At 41.7% G+C, this 19,697-nt stretch overlaps 3 protein-coding genes across 4 annotated transcripts; all 3 read left to right on the top strand.

The window, feature by feature from the left end:
* Positions 1-1,912: 1,912 nt before the first annotated feature.
* On the top strand, positions 1,913-8,957 carry slc2a11b (solute carrier family 2 member 11b). 2 transcript variants are annotated; one of them, XM_084359520.1, is made up of 12 exons: positions 1,913-2,052; positions 4,250-4,348; positions 5,047-5,207; positions 5,288-5,412; positions 5,528-5,657; positions 5,745-5,893; positions 6,204-6,388; positions 6,513-6,623; positions 7,615-7,716; positions 8,213-8,288; positions 8,389-8,516; positions 8,601-8,957. In XM_084359520.1, exons 1-12 carry the CDS (start codon positions 2,014-2,016, stop codon positions 8,793-8,795), a joined length of 1,500 nt encoding a protein of 499 aa, XP_084215646.1. In that variant the 5' UTR covers positions 1,913-2,013; the 3' UTR covers positions 8,796-8,957. The 2 variants fall into 2 exon arrangements, with proteins under 2 accessions (XP_084215646.1, XP_084215645.1); XM_084359519.1 differs by lacking the exon at positions 1,913-2,052 and adding an exon at positions 4,052-4,142.
* A 1,408-nt stretch (positions 8,958-10,365) lies between these two features.
* LOC311260726 (uncharacterized protein) lies at positions 10,366-12,285 on the top strand. Its single transcript, XM_084358896.1, has 3 exons — positions 10,366-10,847; positions 11,162-11,277; positions 11,418-12,285. The coding sequence occupies exons 1-3, from the start codon at positions 10,502-10,504 to the stop codon at positions 12,222-12,224; spliced, it is 1,269 nt and encodes a 422-aa protein (XP_084215022.1). The 5' UTR covers positions 10,366-10,501; the 3' UTR covers positions 12,225-12,285.
* A 1,235-nt stretch (positions 12,286-13,520) lies between these two features.
* rbm19 (RNA binding motif protein 19) lies at positions 13,521-19,692 on the top strand. Its single transcript, XM_084359051.1, has 24 exons — positions 13,521-13,674; positions 13,768-13,950; positions 14,036-14,149; positions 14,326-14,367; positions 14,465-14,693; positions 14,861-15,111; positions 15,196-15,255; positions 15,346-15,424; positions 15,727-15,798; positions 16,068-16,277; positions 16,362-16,492; positions 16,594-16,718; positions 16,824-16,920; positions 17,093-17,203; positions 17,281-17,481; positions 17,560-17,629; positions 17,742-17,893; positions 17,975-18,035; positions 18,125-18,204; positions 18,293-18,348; positions 18,693-18,809; positions 18,908-19,013; positions 19,133-19,253; positions 19,339-19,692. The coding sequence occupies exons 1-24, from the start codon at positions 13,639-13,641 to the stop codon at positions 19,419-19,421; spliced, it is 2,787 nt and encodes a 928-aa protein (XP_084215177.1). The 5' UTR covers positions 13,521-13,638; the 3' UTR covers positions 19,422-19,692.
* The last annotated feature ends 5 nt before the right edge of the window (positions 19,693-19,697 follow it).

The raw sequence follows: 19,697 nt of genomic DNA, 5'->3' as shown, positions 1-19,697 counted from the left end.
TGCTGCTGTGGGGTCAGCAGTAAGACGTGTTTAAGATACGTGAGAAAAAATATTAATATATATATATATATATATATATATATATATATATATATATATACATATTGTATTTAAATATTTCCACCATGTTTTCTGAAGTGTTGTCTTGTCAAATGTGTTTTCTAAATTGTTGTTGCATTTTGTGAAATGTCATATAAAATGTTGTGTTTCTAAAGTGGTATATACGTTTATATATATTATATTTAAAATATTTTCACCATGTTTGGTGAAGTGTTTTGTTTTGTGCAATGTTTTTTAAATTGTTGTTGTGTTTTGTGAAATGTTGTTTTGTCAAATGAAATGTTGTGTTTCTAAAGTGTTATATACTTTAAATATTTATTATATTTAAGATATGTTCACCATGTTTTGTGAAGTGTTTTTTAAATTGTTGTTGTGTTTTGTGAAATGTTGTCTTGTCATATGAAATGTTGTGTTTTCTGAAATGTCATGTTACTGAAATGTGTTTTCTAAACTGATGTTATAAATGTTATTGTGTCTTGTGAAATGTTGTTGTGTTTCTGAAGTGTTGTGTTTTGTTATGTAGTTTGACTGAGTGACTTCAAGCTGCTTCAGTTACTGTCAGGAGTGTTTTCCTTTGTCTCCTGTCTGTGGAGCAGCACTAAGGGCCGTCTGAAGATGCTATCATCACTGTCGGCTGTCTGCTGGTTGCAAGAAGAAATAAAAAAACTAACAATAAAGTGTTGGTTCTGTTGTGGGGCGGATTTTGACTTTAATGCTCGAATGCCCAGACGGCAGTGTGCACAAATTCTCAGAGGCTCTTTCAGGATTAAAAGTTTTCCGCCAGTAAAATATTTAACTGTTTTGGTCATGTGTGCTGAGCATGACCTTGAAAAGCCCCATAAGACTGTTATCAACTTATCAGCAGCAACCCAGAGCAAAATGGACTAACAAAGAGTTGTTCAATCAGAGACCCAAAGTTATTCAACCCATGTCTAAGAGTTACACATCTTTTTGATGCCCTCTGATGTGTATGGAGCCCGTCTTGTTGTTCACAATGTAGCATTATAAGGGGAAAAAGTATTGTGCATGTCCTGGACACATCGATAGAGAGTTTAGCACCATCGCTGCATTGCATACTGCTGTTCTCATCATACGACAACATAATTAATGAATCCAAATGTCATTATTTTGGGATTATAATCCTACATGACAGCTGCCTTGTGCACTGGCCTCTGCTGGTCGACTGTGTCCTGCTATGTTCGCAGGTTTGTGCACATTGCACCAGAAAACTTGGTTCAAAAACCAAAAAGAAAATTCTCAGTATTTAGAAAAATGCAAAATCTTTACAAAAAGAAAACACTTTCACGTCTTCTGTCTCAAGTCTGAGTCGAGTCTCAAGTCATGAATACCAAGTCAGGTCGAGTCTTTCATCGGTTTTACTCAGGCAAGTCTCAAGTCCTCATATCTGCAACTTACTCGAGTCGAGTCATGCGACTCGAGGTCCCTCACCTCTGCTAATCTGTGACCTTAAACTGGAGAAAACCTGATGCAGGGCCACATTGGCTGCTGTTCATGATAGAAAATCACCTGGCTTATACAACAACTATACTTGGTGTTTCGTCACGTAATAAAACACTTATTTTTTGCCAGGGATTGGCTCTGTTTGACCATAAATGCATCAGGACTTTCTGAGTCATTGCCCTCACCCCCCAGTTCAGCCGGTGTCTGCTCTTTTGCCCCCCTGCTCCATCATGTTGATTTGTCCAACAAGGGGTCAATATTTTTTCTGTATTTAGGTCAGCGATCCCTCCCTCACCCAAGAACAAAAACCCAGCACAATGCAGGAATGTGCTTCAGGGAGTTAATGAGACTCCCCCCCCCTCCACCACCTCCTGGAGCTGAGATCATATGCTGCACCTTCGAAAAGGGCTGCCATCATGTAAGAGCCTCGACTGAAGTGGAACATCCATTTTTAATGGTTCATTCAGGCGTCACTTCACGGCAGCTTCCCAAATGAATTTCGATTATGAATCATCGCAAAGAAAGAAAGAGGTAAGTTCATATGGACCCTTTTTTACAAACCATTTAACACCTGAGAGCACTACAAATTAAATTAGAGCTTACACGTTATTCTGTTTCGAACTTTTTTAGCCAGTTTACTGTGAATGTGAGTCCTTGTTTAATTACCAGGAGGAACACCGACAAGTGCTGTACAGTGTCTGCCTGGAAGTTTATTTTTTGAGGTTCATTTATTTGTCAATTTATTGATATTTTTACTCAAATTAATGGTGAACAAGTCAAGTGGATACAAAAAAATGTAAGCGATGTTGTCTAAAATTTGCATTAAATCGACATTATGTAACTTTTTTTACCTTAAAATAACAGCTTCACAATCCTCTTGAAGTTTTCAACACATAACACTGTAACAATGTCATGAGTTTTGTTTGTAGTTCACACCTACATTACATCTGACAAATTGTTACAGACCTGGGATTTGTATTTACGACAGTGGGATGTGCCAAATCGTACAAAATGGCAAATTCTACATATTGTTGCTTTAAAATTTAAACTACAATCAAAGAAACCATTAAGATTTTCTTGCCTGGGACTTGGAGTTTGCAGACAGGAGCACAAGAGCATTGAAAAATGTTCTGGTTCAGCTGAAGGAAGCTTTTTTGCCCTGCAGGATTTTATAACCGCAATATAACTTATAAATGGAGTTAACGCTGCATGAATCACAAGGTTTCAGCAGGAGGTTCAGCTGGGAGCCATCACACAACGAGGACAAAGTGGTTTTAAAGCAGACCCTAAAGAAAGCACGTACAAGGAGAATAAAATAGGGCCGAGTGTACAAACTGGCAACCCAAAACGTATCCTTATTAATGGCTCAAAGGATTTGTTTAAAGCATAATTAATGACTCAACAATTTATTCCAACTTATGAACCCCTTAATACATAAAGTCTTGAATCTGAGCCTTTTCAGATCAATATTGTACTTGCACTTTCGAGATGACAATGATAATGTGAACAACACTTCTGTGGTAATCTTATCTTTCCTTCACTCTCTGTCTTTGGCCTTTTACTGCTGTTTGGAAACTGATGCTCTCTTTTTCATCACATTCACACAGTAACACATTCACACCTGGAAGCTGCAGCTCCACTGGAGTCATCGGGGGTAAAGGGACAGTTACTTATTTTCCCGCCTGTCGATTTCAAAACACATAAATTGCAGCATATCACCAGACTAACCGCTAACTGCTATTAACTGCCGCTGGCTAGTGAGCTTGGTTAACTGTGCAGCTAGCGGTTGTATGCTGATTATTGGTGTTGTTTTTTACTGTCGGACTATCATTCCTGTCACTTCTTCACATTCTGTTTAGTTAATTACTGAATGTTTTGGACTAAAATTCTTACATATTGCACCTTTAAGGGCCTTGCTCAAGTGGTTGTAATGGGGGCTGAGCAAGCGCTGCCCTTCATAAATACATTTAAACCAGCAAACCCTCCGATCACAAGCTCACTTCTCTAACCCTCAGGCTACCACTGCCCCTCATTGCCCCGGGCGAAGCGCAGTGTGAACAGCCCTCATCAGTCCTCTGACTCTCTGAGAATAGTCTTTGTGTGAAGACAGAGTGAGATTATTCACATTTTATTTCTCAAGAGCTAACTCCTTTAAAGTCTTCATATGAGTCTGTATGGATGGACATGGAGGTCTTTCGAGTTCTCTTATTTTATGTTTGCTGTGAAAAACAGTCAATATTACAACAACTTTTCCTGGAAAGATGCTTTTCCCCTCTAGTGTTTCAAGGGAGGGAAGAAACGAGTAAAAAGCTGATGCAGTATGCTGTGAAATCTTGACAAACACGGTTTAACGTTGTCAATTCTCTTCACCCCACGGTCACTTTATGACAGACAACAGCTCATTTGTATCATCGAGGCCATAAACTCATCCTCCCGTCAGAACTAGCGTCTGCTCGCTCTGCTCCTCCGAGAGCAAACTCTTTACAGGAGGATACTCAACAAACAACATCACTGCTGGATGAGACTTTGAGCAAAACACCAGCGACAAAATGCCAAAAGCATTCATGGATGAATATGAACCTCTGCTTTTTAAAGAAATCGAAGATTCAAAGAAGACAAAGGTATGAAGATAAAGAGCTTCGAACAAACAACTGGAACTGTAGGCGTGGGACACAACTTCCTCTTTATAATTATACGTCAATGTTTGTTTGTTGTGCTTTTATTGCAGTTTCCAAACATATCTCTTCTGCTGGCTGCGTGTGCTGCGTGTATAGGAGGAACCTTTCAGTATGGATATAATATATCAGTCATCAATGCACCCACGGAGGTAAGAACCCTTTTGTTTGTCACTAGTTATAACCAGTGATATGTTAATATGTTTTTATGCTTAAGCAAACTAAATAAACAAACATTTTCATGACTAAAGAAACAAACTGACCTAAACACAATTTCATATTGTTTGACTTTGTCTATATGTGGCGGACCCTGCCACCTTTCTAGCTTCTAACAGTGTTCTGGGACCTTATTTTCTTCTGAGAACAACTTGATTATTCACTTATGGAAAAAATAAATATTTCTGAGTTTGTATTATTAACTTGTGCATATTTTAAATATTAAAATCCTGAGTTTGAATATTTCTGCCCCCAAATTACATGGTGCCCCTTTCACGTAGAAACACAGTTAAAAAACAACTTTAGACAAATAGTTATATTTATTTACCTTTCTCAAGACGACCAGTTTCCTTCATTTTATTTAAGTAAGATCAACTTGAAGTTTGTAAGTATGATCAGGAAAATTAAAAGTAAAAGTATTCTTGTGACTTTTTCCCAGAGTTCAGACTTTAAACTCAGAATTTTATTTTTGACTTTAAACTCAGATTAAAGACAGAAATTTGAGATTAAAGTCCAATTTCTGAGAGAGAAAAAAATCAGAACCCTCCCAAAAAACCCTCCATCACTCAGAGATTTTTATTTTCACTTGAAAATGTGCTGAATGTGCAAGTCATATTTCTTTGTCTGTCTCCAGTATGTGCATGACTTCATCAACCAAACCTGGAAGGAGCGTTTCCAAACAGACATATCAGAAGATGTCCTCACCCTGCTTTGGTCCACCATCGTGTCTGGGTACACTGTTGGGGGATTCATCGGAGCATCGATCGGTGGGGCATTATCCGTGAAGATGGGGAGGTATGGACAGAAAAGACTTTGGCAAAATGATCTTATTTTCCATGTTGTAGTTGAGTCTTAAAGCTGTGTTGCATTTCCAGGAAAATGACCCTGATGGCCAACAACATATTTGCACTAACAGCTGCTCTGCTGATGGGTCTGAGTTACCCAGCAGGACTGTTTGAGTTACTCATCATCGGGCGTCTTTTCACTGGAATAAATGCAGGTGAATAATTTAGACATACGTTCCAGTAAAACACATTTTTATATTGAACTCATCTTAATTAGTTTTAACATCAAACCCACTAAAATGTGGCTTCAATCATGTTTTCTTCTCACAGGCGTTGCCATTTGTGTTCAACCGCAGTATTTGGGGGAAATTTCCCCGACTTCGCTCCGTGGCGCCATGGGAACGGGAACCTCTATTTTCATCACTGGTGGGATCTTGTTTGGACAAGTGGTTGGACTCAAGTAACTCTCTTTGAAATACTTGATTTTGAGCATCACACAATGTGAGCCTCTCTTCAGGACATGTGTTTGATCTCTGTGTGTTTTCAGAGAGCTCCTGGGAAGAGAAGAGTACTGGCCCATCCTGCTCGCCACCACATGCATCCCAGCGTTCCTGCAGCTCCTCATCCTGCCCTGGTTCCCAGAGAGTCCGCGTTACCTGCTCATTGACAAGGGAGATGATGAGGGATGTAAGAAAGGTAAACTTAACACTGCTGCTGCAGCTGCTGCTTCCATTTTTTGGCCTGCAAGGATTGATCTCAAACACATGACAGCGTAGTATAAAAGGTTCGATGACTCCCTGGAATCACAAGACTTAAAAGTTGTGAGTTCAAACATGTGATCACAATTAATGCCTTTCACATCATGTGGAAAGGAACTGATTTGATGCAGGAGACCTTTTGATAGGATTCCTTAAAACAGACCAGCCAGACCGATCAGATGAGAAGAACAGTGCACGTGGAGAAAAAGTACAATCAACTCTTGTGCCGTGTGCTTCCCTGTGTGCAGCCCTGAAGCAACTGCATGGCGCTAACTGTGACCAAGAATGGGAGGATATCAGCCAGGAGAGGAATAATCTATCAGGTCTCAAGGCTAAGACACCCTGGGAGCTCTTGCGTGATCGCAGCGTCCGCTGGCAGCTTCTCACCATCGTGCTGCTCAACGCCGCTCAACAGCTGAACGGCATCAACGCTGTATGTACACGATGATTTGTCTTCCTGCTGGATCTCACAGGGTTGAATCTGTTGCTTAGTTTCCTCACCAAAGATTTGAAAAGGATGTTGTTTTACTTTTGTCTTCTGTCTGTGTTTCTTTTAGATTTACTTCTATGCAGATTACTTGTTCAAACAAGCTGGTATTCCCAGTGATAAAATACCATATGTGACCGTCGGCACCGGTGCCTGTGAATGCGTCACGGCTTTAACATGTGTAAGTATTGGTTTTGTTTTACTTTGTCTGTGAGCCTTACTTAAATTCTGGTGATTTATGGCACTTAGTAGAGTGTATACCTCTGCCCAGGCGACACAGTCCACCTAACTGCGCCTGATTTTACTCAGACTGTGACTTTAATGACTCTGTAAGGACACTCCCACTCAGAGTTCCAGTTTCCACCAAAATCAGCGGGTCTACACAGGTTTTTTAAACACTGGTACACCCGCTAAAAATTGTGTATTGACCCCATTCCCACTTCCTGCAGGCATGTCTATCTGAAGCGTTACGTTGTACGTCACTGAGGTCACGTTTCACATGACAAATCAGAAACAGTTGTTGCAGAAGAGGTAACAACAATCGACCCATTGTGAAAGAAACATCTGAAAACAGTGGATAAATTCTTGTGAGCGTTACATCCACCGCGAAATGACTCAGTCATAATTTGAGCCGTTCGTTTTAGCCGGGTGCTAAACCGGAAGTTTGCCGGCCCGGTCGGCGATCCAGGTGTTTTCATGGCCGGGAAGTTGAGCTTTTATGGCTTCAAAACACCACTGAGCAGCTTTCATAGGAATGAACGGGGCTCCACATCCAACACTGTGTCCGGAAATGAAACGTCCTTGAACAGACCGCATCCCAAATTCCTTCCTTTCCGTGTCATCACTTCATGCGGTGTTCACCCGGGTCTTACGTTTAAAACCCGTGTCTACTGCAGAGTCAGTTGACCTGGGTGTAAATGCAGAGTTCACACATTCCCATTGAACACAAAAGCCCGATCTTAACGGGTCTAAGTGGGATGTTTGACCAGTGGAAAAGGGGTAATAGTTAGAACTAAAGAAGCCTCTTGGATGAGAGATAAGACATAAACTGAGGCATGAGGATTTGAGGGAACAAAACTGATGATATCCTGTTAAAGGTCAGAGTACACTCAAGGAAAATGTTTTTGCCTGAAGAGTCTTCTTGGTCTTGTGACATGCTGTGTGTCTCACAGGGTATGCTCATCGAATGTCTGGGAAGGAAAGCACTCATCACAGGAGGATACACGCTGATGAGCATCTGCTGCATTTTATTCACGCTGACGCTCACTTTTCAGGTAATTAACCCCAGGAGGTGTTGAGATATAACCTAGTGGGCACGTGACATTTGCCAACGCTTACAGCAGCTTTAAAAAGTAATTCTGGCAATAAATATAATTAATCACAAGTTAAAGTTAATCATACACATAACTACAGGTATGAATACGCTGTTTATGTCACTGACTGATGAATTATAAAATCCAATATTCAGAATTTTTCAGATTATCTGCTAAGGAACTAGAGTAACTAAAGTAATCAAAAAATTTTAGTGGAGTAGAAAGTACAGTATTTGCTTCCAAAATTTGTGGAGTGGAAGTGTAAAGTAGCAGAAATACTGTACAGTACTTGAGTAAATGTACTTAGTTACCTTCCATCAAAGATCTTATTTGAAACACACTTATTTTGGTTGAGCTACAGGATGGACTGATGTGTAAAAGAAGGTGAAGAACAGATATTTGGACCATTGTTTTGTTATAATGTGACCATATAATGCTTCCTCTTCTGTTCTCTCAGGATGCCAGCCCACTTATTCCATATCTGAGCATGGCGTGTGTGTTCGCTTTCATCCTGAGTTTTGGCCTCGGACCAGGTAACTGACCAAATAATTAGCTTTTCGAGTCTTTTCCTCAGCAGCTGCTTTTAAAACTAACAGTGATTTCTCTCTTTTTTTTGTCTCCTCTCGTGTGAAGGTGGCGTGACTAACATCTTGACCACCGAGCTATTCACCCAAACCTCACGCTCTGCAGCGTACATCATAGCAGGGTCAGTGAACTGGTTCAGCTTCTTCTTCATCGGCTTGGTCTTCCCTTTCATTGTGGTAGGTACATTTCAAATCAGGGAACGAGACTTATACAGTAGGCTTGGATGTTTCACTCACTCATATTGTGTTGTATTTGCACAGATCGGGCTGCAGCAGTACTGTTTCCTGGTGTTCTTGGTTATCTGCTTCTCAGTGGCGACATACATCTTCCTTGTTATTCCCGAGACCAAGAACAAAACCTTCCTGGAAATCCACAATGAGTTTCGATCCCCGAGCAACAGAGCGGTCAGCCGTGCTGATGGCGCAGGGACGACGCTGTTATCAACCTCTATTTGAAATACAACCAGTGACTCAGGGGTCAAGCGTGTAAAGCTTTAAATCCTCTTCTGAACCACCGTCCTGCTAGTGATGTCATGTCATCTTAATTTGTAATATTTTGGTATAATTTAATGTTGGTTTGTACAACTTTTCATTTTTCAATAAAGAGCCTTTAACCAATGTGAACGTTTCATGCCCTTTGAGCTGCCTGATATTTCAGCTTTGGGTCACACATGCACACACAGTACTTGAGTAAATGTACTTAGTTACATTCCATCGCTGGTGCACAGTACAAACAAACCCCTTTAATTAAATTAAGTGGTTGTTAACTGTAGGCTGCTCTATAACTGTTACCTGCTATTAAAAAAATAGGACAACATTTCACAAATGATAAATTTGAGTGAAAGTAAATAAGAATGTGCTCAGATGTACAAGCACGCAAACGGCAGCAATAAATCATAGTAATCCCATTGAATACTCACCTTGAGTAATTGGCTCAAATTCCCAACTCATATAATCGGCTTAACTTCAAAAAATGAAGCCCGGTAGCAGCAAGTAAAAAAAGTGGGCTCAGAGTAGAACAATAATCTGGACTGGTGCATGAAACTGAAGCAGTCTATCTGGCTCGTAACGGCCCATTATAGTCTTCATTAATGTCTTTCATTGACGCTGCTCATACATCTTTGCAAATAACCCAGTTTCAGATTATTGACTCGGTCAGGAGAACAGAGTGTACAAGGACGAGGTCACACAGGGCCCAAATAAGCTGTAGTGGACCCTACTGACCCTGCATCCCTCCCTCTGGCTCTGAGTATTGTGTATACCCTCCACCCTGCTGATGTTTCTCAATCTTGGGAACTCTGAATAAAACTTGTGTATTTAGGGCCCAGGACATTTTTTTAGATGTCTTCATGTGGCTGTCAGAGTTCAGCACCGAGTCGATAACTACACCAACATTTCAGGCTTGATTCAAGGTGATGTTTTAATCTTTCTTGTTTATTCACAAGGCGGGATGTTAAAATAAGGTTTTGACAAAGAGCCACAGTAAAAGACAAGACTTCAAGATAAAATAATAATACAGGACCTGCTGATCTTTTCAGATGATCTCAGATAATCCCGGAAGTGGTGTGTGGACTTAAATGTGAAATAAAATTACCACAAAAAAAATATTATTTTATTAGTATTATATATTCTTAAGAATTGTAATATTACTACTACTACTACTAATAAAAATAATAATAATAATAATAATAATACTTCTTCTTCTTGCTGTTATAATTATTATTAGTAGTAGTAGTAGTATTACAATTCTGGACACTTTGGATAGTTTGCACGAAGAAGAAGAAGAAGAAGAAGAAGAAGAAGAAGAAGAAGAAAAAGAAGAAGAAGAAGAAGAAGAAGAAGAAGAAGAAGAAAAAGAAAAAGAAAAAGAAGAAGAAAAAGAAGAAGAAACAGAAGAAGAAGAAGAAGAAGAAGAAGAAACAGAAGAAGAGGAGGAGAAGACGAATTATCTCACGTCGGACTGCACTTGAACACACCGCACAGACTGCAGCCGACGGCCAACTACTTCGTTCGTTCTGCGCCTGCGCGAGAGGCAATGAATGTGGAACCGGAAGACCCCAGACCGCGCATATACAAACCCGTAAAAAGCAGCGTTTGTACGGCTTTTTCACCTCAGCCTGCTGCTGGACGGCTTCGTAATAGTGTCACCTCAACCCGAGAACATGTCTCATAAGATGAGGATGGCCCTGGCGTTGTCTGCCCTCGGTCTTTTGCTTGTGGAAGAAGAAAGGCAGAGGCGGAGGCGAAAACGAATAAGGAGAAACCGCACAAAATGGGTGCAATCATGGATCCTACAGCGGCAGGCTCAGGGGGTTTTACCGACCCCGTGTCGAGAGCTGGAGTTCAGTGAAACCTCCGAGTTTAAAGACTTTGCTCGGCTCTTTCCGGTCCAGTTCCACACGCTGAAGGAGCTCATCAGTCCGCTCATCCGGAGACAGAACACAAACTACCGGGACTGTATCTCGGTGGAGGAGCGTCTGACCGTGACACTGCGGTACTTGGCAACAGGTGGGCACCAACACTTTGTTAGTCATGCTTCTGAGCAATGACAACCGCGGAATAATAAACCAGGACCCTTTATTCCCATGCTTCATGTCTACTGACTAATTAGGGAAAGCAATTTTTGAAGTTTGAATAGATTGAGTTAAAATGACTGTTTTTTTAAATGGAGTCTGGTGGCCTTGAGGAGGGAACATGGCATAATGGGATCCAGGTTGAAAGACACCAATGCAGCCAGTATCAGTGAACATGTAGGGAATGCTTATGATGATTATTGTTTTTTTAAAGATGAATAAAAGTGATGTTCTTGTTCATGTGTCCAGGGGGAAGCTTCAGGAGCCTTTCCCACCACTTCAGAATGGGAATGTCAACAATTCGACAATTCATTCCCGAAACCTGTGCAGCAATCTACCAGGTTTTAAAGGAGACATATCTGAAGGTATGTATGAGTTATCTGTTTTCTTTCTGTATACTTTCAGGTGTGCAGTCTGTACCCTACAAGTTATTAACACCTAAGATATGAAGCTAGCCCCCATGATATTCACGTTGTTTATTTATTGTTTGTTGTGTTTGTTTCAGTGTCCAGACACGGTGGAGGGATGGCTGCAGGTAGCCGATGGTTTCCAGGCTCGGTGGAACTTCCCAAACTGCCTCGGAGCTCTGGATGGGAAACATGTCAACATTCGCCCCACGCCAGGAAGTGGATCATCAGTCAACAACAACAAGCATCTGTCCTCCATAGTACTGATGGCACTTGTCGACAGCAGCTACAGGTTCCTGTATGTAGATGTTGGTTGCAACGGGCGCGTTTCAGAGAGCGGGGTGTTTGATGGATGCTCACTGCAGGACGCCCTGGAGAATAGGACATCCAACATCCCCGCCCCTGCACCACTTCCTGCGTCTGACCAGCTGGCCCCCTATTGCATTGTGGCAGACGAGGCATTTCCCTTGACGGAGTACCTCATGAAGCCATATCTGAACCGCAGGCTAACTGAAGAGCAACGCGTCTACAACTACAGGCTGTCGCGAGCTCAGGGGGTGGTGGAAAATGCCGTTGGCGTCCTAGCCAACCGTTTTCGGGTCCTTCTATCCACCATTAGTATTCAGGACACTGCCAAAGTGGAGAGCATTGTTTTGGCTTGCTGTGCTCTGCACAACTTCCTGCAGACGGAGAACTGTGAGCTGTACATGGCAGGAATTGTTGACCAGGAAGGACCCGATCATGACACTATCCCAGGAAAATGGAGACAAGACCCTGATCTGCAGCAGGCCTCCCTCCCACACGGAGCAAACACAACTGCTCGGGCCAAGCAGCACAGGGATGGACTGTGCCTCTACTTTAATTCTGATATCGGGTCGGTGCCTTTTCAGTGGGGCAAAATATAGACAATGTAATAAAAATCAAATCAAATCAATCAAAATAAAGTTATCTATGCTGCGTTATATTTTATTATCTTATCGGATGTTCACTTTTACCAGAGATGTGTCATTGTTGTTACCCTTTAACAAAGAAAAAGTATTTTAATTTTCCAATATTTTTGGTTGAACCAAAGATTAGGTACATGGTGTGTTTTTATGTCAATGCTCATTTTTATTTACGTGAAAGAAAATGATGTTCAAGCACATTTATTGATATAAAAACAAAGAAGGAGATAATGAATAATGTGCCCAAGATAAATGTGCTTATATATTAACGAGTTTTGGAAAAGTCTGGGATCATGAACCCCGCCTTGCTTTCCCCTCCCCGACAACAGTGTGTTCGTATCTACAGCTCAGGAACTTTTGTGTGGGTGTGTTGTGAAGGGTCGCCAAATCATAAAGTGTTGTGGGCATCTGCTCTTTAAAACATATCTCATCCCTTCCTGGTGCAATGTATTCATTCGCATGTAGCCAGAGGAAGGACTCTTCTTTCCATGACATTAGTGCTTTTAGTTTTTTTGTTGTTGTGATGAGGCAGTAAGACAGTAGTTGTTGTTGGGCTTTGAGTCGTCTTGCTTCGGGTACTCCCAGAATTAAAAAAATAAATAAATAAAATGAGTGACGCTTAGGATAAAAGACAGCTTTTTTGCAAGGTGCATCTTCTGTTACAGCGTTGCAGCGTCCAATCCAACATCATAGTTATGATTAGGACTGACAGGTCTGATGTGCAGGCAAATTGTCATTATAAGACTATTGCTGTATTTATGGCATATTGTCGTAATTAAATCATTTTAGTATTATTAAAGCATAACAATAAAGTGAATAAAAACAAATAAACAAAAACAAATAAGTAGGGCTTTTTTATAAATCATATTCTTCTATAATGCTGATCCAGGTAATTCTATACCCGGGAAGTGTGTAAAGGGATGCTGCAGCAATGCACCATATGAGGAAAATAATGTGTTTTTTGAAAATTAGAGTATGTAAACCTATTCTACCAGGACCCCCAAATAAAAGTATGAACCTGGAAATTAGCAAAATATGACCTGTTTAAAGAAATGACGTTGAGTTTCGATTTCAGAAACATTCTACAAATAATATTTTTTATTTATTTATTTGTTTTATTTATTGACATTATTAGTATTTTAGTTTCATTATCAGAATAAGTAAATATAAGCTAGTTCCCTGATGTACACTCCTCACCAGCTGGTGGCGGTATTGCACCAACACGTTGTTCTCCAACCGCCATTAAGCGCCACGAAGAAGAAGAAGACTCCTCCCACTAAACATGGCGACCTAGAGGATCATCCACGCTCGTTTGTTGACATCTGTGTAAAAACCGAACTTGTGCTGTATTAGTGAAGTTACACCACCAACAACAATGTCGAGACTCATCGTTAAAAACCTCCCTAACGGGGTGAGTAACCCGCCCGCGTGTCAGCAGCCGGTAACGGCCGCATTTTGTGTCAGTCCGCCTGAAAATGTAACCGTGTGTGTGTGTTGTGTGCAGATGAAGGAGGAGAGGTTCAGGTCCATGTTCGCTGCCTTCGGCACCGTGACAGACTGCTCTCTGAAGTTCACCAAGGACGGCAAGTTCCGAAAGTTCGGCTTTGTGGGTTTTAAAGCCGAGGACGACGCCGACAGAGCCCTGAAGCACTTCAACAAGAGCTTCGTGGACACGTCCAGAGTGACGGTACGGCTCCAGTCATGGCTTCACCGCTCAGCACGCGTGTTGTTTTCCTTTCCGTGTGTGAAACCATGACTGTCACTGATTGTAGGTGGAGATGTGTAAGGCGTTTGGAGACCCCACTAAGGCGAAAGCCTGGAGCAAACACACCCAGAGCTCCGGCCCGGACAAACCCTCCACTCCTGCAGACACTGACAGCAAAAAGGTACCTGCAGACACACGAACTGGCAGGGGTGGGATGTAACTAAGTACTTTTACTCAAGCGCTAATTGAAGTAGGTGTACTTTACTTGAGTCTGTCAGTGGGTTCATTTAGTATACTCAGGGTTATATCTGTCACTTCTTAAAAAAGCTGAATATGTCTTTTTATTTCTGTCTTCAGAAAAAGAAAGAGAAGAGGGAAACCAAGAGCTCGCTTGGAAATGTGAGTACATTTGTATAATGTGTGTAAAGCCTAAATGTTTTTTTAAAATCTGATGTGATGTTTGAATCTTTGTGTGTCCACTCGCTCTGTGTGTCAGCTGGAGGAGGACCAGGGCTTCAAGGAGTTCCTGTCGGTCCATCAGAATCGAAGCCAAGCTCCAACCTGGGCCAACGACACCATGCAGCAGGCGCCCGATCCTGACGGTGGACGGACGAAGACTCAGGGCAAGAAGAAGCCTGCCTCAGATGATTACCTCAACTTTGATTCAGACCAGTCGGAGGAAGAGGATGAGGAGGACGAGGAAGAAGAACGTGATGGAGATGAAGGTTGGTAATGGTGGTCCCTTCTTAGTGTACTTAAAGCTGTGTGTATCTATACATTAGGCATTAACCATGAATATACATGTTAATGTATGCATGGTAAAATAAAACATGCATAGAAACTTACTCGAATAAAATAAAATAAATGATCAGTGGCAATCTGTTGCTTTCAGGTGCCACTAAAGAAGCACTGAAGTCTGGCTTGTCAGATATGGAGTATCTGCGCTCAAAGGTAGCACAGACAGATGACACCATGAAGGAGGATGGCGAGGGGGCCGGTGATGAAGACGAGGATCGTGGTCCTGTACAGCACACAGACAGCGCCTATGAGAGTGGTGACAGAGAAAACGCCTCCAAAACCAAAACATCAGTTTCCTCTGAGGAGAAGAAGCCGAGTAAAGCAAAGAAAACTGCCAAGCAGGAGGTGACAGATCAAAGTACATTAAACATGTTCAGTGCAGTATTTTGATTTCAGTCTGATTTACACCCACCTGTGTTTCTAATGCAGATGGAGCCGGTTACAGAGTTCACCGTGAAGCTGAGAGGAGTCCCGTTCAATGTGAAAGAGGTGAGTTAACTGGAGCTTTCTGAAGATATCGACTAAGCCTCTTTATAAAAACACTGACACCGGCATGTTTTCTGTGTGTGACATTAACAGCAACAAATTCGAGAGTTCATGACCCCACTGAAGCCGGCAGCGATCAGGATTGGAAAGAATGAAAGCGGAAATAGAACAGGTATGTTATTGAAAGCGCTTTTCATGTCCTTCAGATGTTTTTCTCAGCATAATGTATATTTTGTAGATTAAACTGTACACCTGGCGGGTGGATAGGTGCCTGTATGCCAGACTACCTCCAGATGTGGTATGTCAGGCAGATCCGATCACATGTCATTCACGATGTAATTACACCTTGCATTAACATTCATTTCTCCTTATTTGTGTCCGGATAGAGAGCGTATTTTAAAACCAAGTGTAAATGGGGTGTTGTCTGTGTACTGGGTCATGTATCAGCACATGTGTCTTCTGTGTGTGTTTCAGGTTATGTATATGTGGACCTGCACACTGACGAACAGGCTGAAAAGGCCTTGAAGAGGAATAAAGACTACATAGGTGAGAAACATAGTATCCTGTGTCCTTATTTTTCTTTTTCTGTACATTTCTACAACAATTGATCGACAGAAAACTAATCTGCAACTATTTCCATAATTAACTAAGTATTTAAAACACCCTTTTTATGAAATATTTCCTTCAGCATATTTTAAGTTTGGCAATGGAGTGTCTGTTCCAATATGAGAGCAAAATGAAGAGGGAACCCTGTCGTTAAAATTCATTGTGATGTGACATTTTGTCTCTATCATCCACCCCTGCTGTGTGAACAGGTGGCCGTTATATTGAGGTCTTCCGTGTGGATCCCTCTGGCGGTCAGGGCAAAAGAGACAAAAAGGCCAAAGAAATTGACAGAAACTTCACCAGGAAGCTGAAGGAGGACGAGGAGGAGGAGGATGTTGCAGAGTCGGGTCGACTCTTTGTCAGAAATCTGCCTTACACCTGCACCGAGGAGGAGATCAAAGAGCTGTTCGAAAAGCACGGTGAAGAAAACAAACGTGCACCTGCAAAAAAATAATCTTACTCTTGTCTTCTTCTTGTTTCTAATAATATGACAATCTCTACAGGTCCTTTATCTGAGGTGCTCTTCCCTATTGACAACCTAACCAAGAAACCTAAAGGATTCGCTTTCATAACCTACATGATACCAGAGAATGCTGTGACGGCTCTGGGTCAGCTGGACGGACACGTATTTCAGGTATTTGAGCTTCATATTTCTGCACACCACAGGAAGAAAAACCTGTAATTAACCCTTGTTTTTAAATTAGATTAGAAATATAAATTTTTTTGTGCTTTTAGGGAAGGATGCTTCACCTGCTGCCCTCCACAGTAAAGAAGGAAAAGGCAGACACAGATGCTGGTGGTCCTGGTTCTTCGTCTTACAAACGGCAAAAAGATGCTAAAAGTAAAGCTTCAAGTTCCAGGTATAGAAAATCATTTCTTCAAATTTAAATAAAAGGATAAACGAATAAGTTGATTATTCTATTTTTGTGCTCATCCCTTATATTAATTGAATGTTTCCTTTTTAGCTCCCACAACTGGAACACTCTGTTTGTGGGCACCAGTGCAGTGGCAGATGCCATCGCTGAAAAATACAACACCACAAAAAGCCAAGTCCTGGACCATGTGAGTCACCCTGCATCCTGTTCTAGTATCAGTGCTCATAACTAATCATCAACTCCAGCATTAGCAACGTTAGCATTTTTTAAACCTGTTGTAGCTACAACAAGGTGAATCATTATAAGTGGTGCACATTTAAAATTTCTTTATTCTTCTGTGGTCTCGCCCTCCTCTGCAGGAGTCCAAGGGAAGCGTTGCAGTGAGGATGGCTCTGGGAGAGACACAGATTGTTCAGGAGACTCGACAGTTTCTACTGGACAACAGTGTCAGTCTGGATTCCTTTAGTCAGGTATGTCTAACATAAACTCTGAACTCCACGCCTGTAATCCTGTTACCTTGCCTTACGCTTTCCCCCCTCGTGCACAGGCGGCAGCACCAAGAAGTACATCTGTCATCCTGGTGAAGAACCTTCCGTCTGGAGTGACGACGTCAGAGTTGGAGGAGCTCTTCTCACCTCACGGTTCTTTGGGCCGAGTGCTGCTGCCGCCCTCGGGACTCACTGCCATCATTGAGTTCCTTGAGCCGACCGAAGCAAAAAAAGCCTTCACTCGGCTGGCCTACAGCAAGGTGTGTAAAGCTTTTTTACCAACATGCAGGACATATTTGAGGAGAGTAACTTTAAACACTTATCTCTAAACACTCTAGTTTCAACATGTCCCGCTGTATTTGGAGTGGGCACCTGTGGGGGTGTTTGTGGCAGCCAAACCAGAACCAGGTAAAATCCCTCAAATACATAAACTTATCAATCTTTTTCAAGTTAAATATGTTTTAGACGTGAAAGGGATCGTTTGAATAACTAGAATACCTTTTGGTTCTGTCTAACCAAGTATTAGCAAAGGAGGTACCAGAAAAAGAGGAGAAGAAGGAGGAAGTGGAAGACGAAGAAGAAGAGGAGGAGGAGGAGGAGGAATCTGCTCCTGGTTCGACACTTTTCATTAAGAATCTTAATTTCGGCACGACAGAGGAGAAACTTCAGGAGGTAGGTCAATACATAAATACAACCCTCACTTGTGTTTTAACATGGAGTGATGTTTAATATTGTTTTCTTCATTTGTTGCAGACATTCTCCAAATGTGGGAAGGTCGTGTCATGCTCCATCTCCAAGAAGAGAGATAAAACAGGTACTAAACGTTGAAATGAGGATCTTTCACATTCACGAGCAGTGTGTCCGTCCTTAACAACCCCTCTTATGATGTTGGTTTGATTCCAGGCAAGATGTTGTCCATGGGCTACGGTTTTGTGCAGTTTCAGACAGCAGAAGCAGCACAGAAAGCCCTGAGGCAGCTACAGGTACGTCCATAATTCCTCTGTGACATCCTCCTTGCTTTTCTCTCTGATTCTTGTCTGATGTGTGTTCTTTGTCTCAACCCTCCACCAGCACTGTACTGTGGACGAGCACCAGTTAGAGCTGAAGGTTTCTGAGAGAGCCACGAGGTACAATGTGCACCAGAAGGGGTTTAATGAACTTTGAGTGTGCTGACGAGTAAAAATGGGAAGAACTGTCTATAATGTTTTATTATGGTATAACAGACATATAAAAAGTCAAGTGTTTAGTAGTTTACCAGGACAGCAAGCTGCGATCATAACAGTTATAACATGTGAACTCTACTGGAGGAAACAGGCACTTAAGTTAAAAATATTGGTATCAGATTCTGCTGAAATCTGCATTAAAATATCACTTATTGGAAAAAGTTTTTCATTATTTCAAAATGTTGACTGTGAGAATTTAGCTTCACTTCTGTTCACAATACTTATTTGGTCCTTTTCCCTGTTTGCAGGACGACCGAGGTGTCACGCAAGAAGAAACAAGCTGACAAGAAACAGACAGGATCCAAAATCCTAGTGCGCAACGTCCCCTTCCAAGCCAGTGTCAGGGAAATTCGGGAACTCTTCTGGTAGCTGTCACTCACACACACACAATTGTTTTTGTGAAGAAAAAGTTTGGAGTGAGATCATTTAATAATACCATGATATATTCCTTCCGTCCTTTCAGCACATTTGGAGAGCTGAAGACTGTCCGTCTTCCAAAGAAAGCAGCTGGTACAGGGAATCACAGAGGCTTTGGCTTTGTTGACTTCCTCACCAAACAGGACGCTAAGGTTTGTGTGTTACATGAGCCTTCAGACATGTACACATGAGGTAGAGTTACTGTCCCTTAGTGCTACGTAAGCTGTACACTATCATGATCGTAAATGCTGTGCCTCTGTCGTCTCTTTAGAAAGCATTCGCTGCACTGTGCCACAGCACCCATTTGTACGGGAGACGCCTCGTGCTGGAGTGGGCTGACGCTGAGGACACAGTGGAGACATTAAGACGGAAAACGGCAGAACATTTTCATGGTAAAGCTTTGCAAATATTTTTAAAAACTGTGCTGTTTATTCTTTATTTTTACCTTATTTTATTTTTATTTATTCTCCATGTCAGTGGCCTCCAAGAAGCAGCGAAAGGCAGAAGTGATGGAGGGAATTATGGAGACGATGGAAACTGACGGGGGTGCAGAAGACTGAGTTCCCTGAACGCTGCCGTCGTCATCGAAAGCCTTGACTCAGCTGTCACCAGTGTTTGTCATTATAAATATAGCTGTGAATAATGAGGAGCTGACTTGGCATGTGCAGAAGGAGCTAATTCTAATGAATTTACTATCTTGACAAAGTTCACTGGAGTTTTGAAAACCTCTGGATGTTTTTGCATCTTTTGTATAGAATAATGCCTCAAAGCAAGATGATTGGACTGATGTTTGATACATTTTTATATAAAATGTTATTTCATGCTTTTAAAGTTTG

Source organism: Pagrus pagrus, assembly GCF_965226575.1.
Source record: "Pagrus pagrus genome assembly, chromosome: 8".
Classification (NCBI taxonomy): Eukaryota; Metazoa; Chordata; class Actinopteri; order Spariformes; family Sparidae; genus Pagrus; species Pagrus pagrus.
This window is presented reverse-complemented; position numbering and strand designations above follow the sequence as displayed.